The 2,644-nt window shown below is 39.0% G+C and overlaps 1 protein-coding gene across 1 annotated transcript in view; it reads right to left on the reverse strand.

The window, feature by feature from the left end:
* Nucleotides 1-2,570, reverse strand: part of LOC107691829 (structural maintenance of chromosomes flexible hinge domain-containing protein 1-like) — a 58,673-nt gene extending 56,103 nt beyond the window's left edge. Inside the window, 1 exon segment of the mRNA XM_016490638.1 lies at nucleotides 2,240-2,570. Coding sequence (XP_016346124.1) covers nucleotides 2,240-2,410 — 171 coding nt within the window. The 5' untranslated portion in view covers nucleotides 2,411-2,570.
* Nucleotides 2,571-2,644: the final 74 nt, after the last annotated feature.

Consider the following 2,644-nt stretch of genomic DNA (forward strand, 5'->3'; position numbering starts at 1 on the left):
TATCTTAACAAACCATACATCAATGGAAAGCTTATTTATTCAGCCCTTATGACGATGGGTTTTGTGGTCCAGGGTCACATATTTTGGTCAAAATCCCATGTTATAAAAGATGAAGTGCTATGCAGGCTAATGCTGACCTAAAATGCAAAATGTTTGCCCTCACTCTCTTCACCGTTCCCACATCTCAGACCGCAAATACATAAAATACTACCCTTTTAGACATAGTTTTTGAAGTAAAAAGTAAAGAAAATACTATAAACAACTTTATTTACCCTTGCAAGACCCCCTCATAAAAACACTTTCTCATTGGATCTAAGCAAATCTCATAGGTGACCTATTTTGATCTTAAAAAAGAGAGTTGTCACTGAAAGGTGAGGAGTTTGCATCTATGCACCGGTCTCAGAGATGTTATTTTACCCTGCACTGATTCTGGAGAAATGGGACAAAACGGTGCAAAATTGAAAAAATAAAACCTTGTACTCAGACAAAAGAAACTACATTTATGTGTCTTATATGTACTAAGCTACTGAGCTATGCTTTGATACAACCTCCCAGCTTTTCTCTTTTTGTATCAAAATGTGCTTTTTTTAGCTTGGACTGTGTAATAATATAATTTCAACTTTATCTTTAACAGCAATCAAGACATCTTTAACATTTCAAAACGCATTCTCGTGTAAGCAGACAGATTACACTTTCACATGTGACCAACAATTCCACAACAAATATAAAATATCATGATGAAATATTATCAAAATATTCAACTGACGGAGGTGACAGAAGTGACGGAGTTGACGAAAACCTGAATTTGTAGTCATTTTAACTTCTGTATTAAAAGAAGCACAGCAAACGGCAAGTATGTTATTGTTTATAAAGCTTTTCTTCAAGAGTCACATTTAAGTATTTTGATATATCACTGGGACACAAACTCGTATGGTGGTGACATCTGACGGTGTTGACAAATTTGGTAGTAATTTCGTGTAGTAGCCATTTCTGTTGATGCTAGATGCTAAGAGAACCTGCTTCAGGAGAATAAAATGATCTAAGTATTTCAAATAATGTCCTCGGAAATTGGAAGATGGTGTTGACATATCATGGTTGAGACAGGAAATATTAACATTAGGATTTAAAATGTTCTAAAACCATAAAACTGCCCAGAGCCTGTCTGACACTGATGTACTCTGCAGAGGTGAATGTGGCAAGGGGGTCCTTTACAGTGACAGCTGCCCCTGATATTCCCTGATTTTATTACATTTTAAAGAATGTCTGACGGTGTTGACAAAAAGTGGGGACGCAACTTTAAAATCGTATGAAACATGCATGTGTCATTAAAAAAACAACCTTGCTTTGATAGGAGATATTATTAAGTGTTGCTTTTGATAAAACAAGCTCTTTTTCATCATTAAAAAAAAACAGTTTATTCCAGCCGCGCCACGCACGTTTCTGAAGCGGCTCTCTGTGCTGCTTCTGTAAAGATACACGCATACGCCTCCTTTAAATAAATTAAATAAATATAGCCAAAATCTGTTGCCATGACTTATCACAAGAGGCAAAAGATTACGTTTTATTCGCATAACATTGGTTAATGGAAACGCCGTCATTTCGCAATACTTTTTTATCGACATTTATAAAATATCGCCAAAGTTTTGCGCAAATCTGTAATGGAAACGCACCTTGTCTTGTACACTGGACGCGACAAAGCGACCGCTGAAAATCATTTGAAATTTGTGTCAGTACGTCATGAATAGAACGCAGCAGCAGTTTAGCTTTGTTTAATCCGTTGCCTGGGTTGCGTAGGCCTACATATGTGTGGGGCGGAGCTATCAAAATAGGGGCGGGACACTTTTGGGGGAGGGGCGTGTTTGTTTTGATGATTTCAAATGTCAACATTGGCTACCAGAAATCACTTACCCCACCTTTAATGCATGTCTGACGGTGTTGACAACAAGTGGGAACTTTGAAACCTTACGAAACATGCATGCGTCACTGAAAAACAACCTTGCTTTGATATGAGATATTATTAAGTGTACTCTTTTGATAAAACAAGGTCTTTGTCAAAACATTTTTATCCATTTTATAGCATATGGACACACTGTTAAGACGCAGTGAGAAGACAATAAGTGTCATAGATTACGATAACATTGCATAACATACTATTATTAATCCCCCATAACACTTACAATTGAAAATATTGTTATTTTTAAACCTACTAGCAGCGCCTGGTGAACCGGGGCGGGGTTACCTGTCTCAGAGCCCGCAGGAAGCCGCTGTAGTCCGCCTCCGAGATGTCGACGGTCCGCGGCGTTGCGGCGCTGCTAGTAGGTCTGCAGTCGTACACACACACCGACCTCCGCGGCTTCATGTCCCGGTTCCTCTCCGCGCCGGTGTCGCTCATCTTCGTTTCGTCACACATCACCGCCAAACCGGCGACCTCTGACACATGATAACAAAACAAAACAATAGCGAACTCACTGCTTCGTCTCTGACATGTTTATCTTCAAGTTCAGATGTTGTTGTCTGTTGTCCAGCGGTCTAATATTCAGTCTAATATTCAAGTGTAACGTGTTGATTTTATGAAGATTTAAAGGTTTCGCGCCAGGATTATCGACCCAAATTGCGTCTTTCTGCAGCAACATTAAACATTAGT

This window comes from Sinocyclocheilus anshuiensis, unplaced genomic scaffold (genome assembly GCF_001515605.1).
Source record: "Sinocyclocheilus anshuiensis isolate Anshui unplaced genomic scaffold, SAMN03320099.WGS_v1.1 scaffold206, whole genome shotgun sequence".
NCBI classification, from domain to species: domain Eukaryota; kingdom Metazoa; phylum Chordata; class Actinopteri; order Cypriniformes; family Cyprinidae; genus Sinocyclocheilus; species Sinocyclocheilus anshuiensis.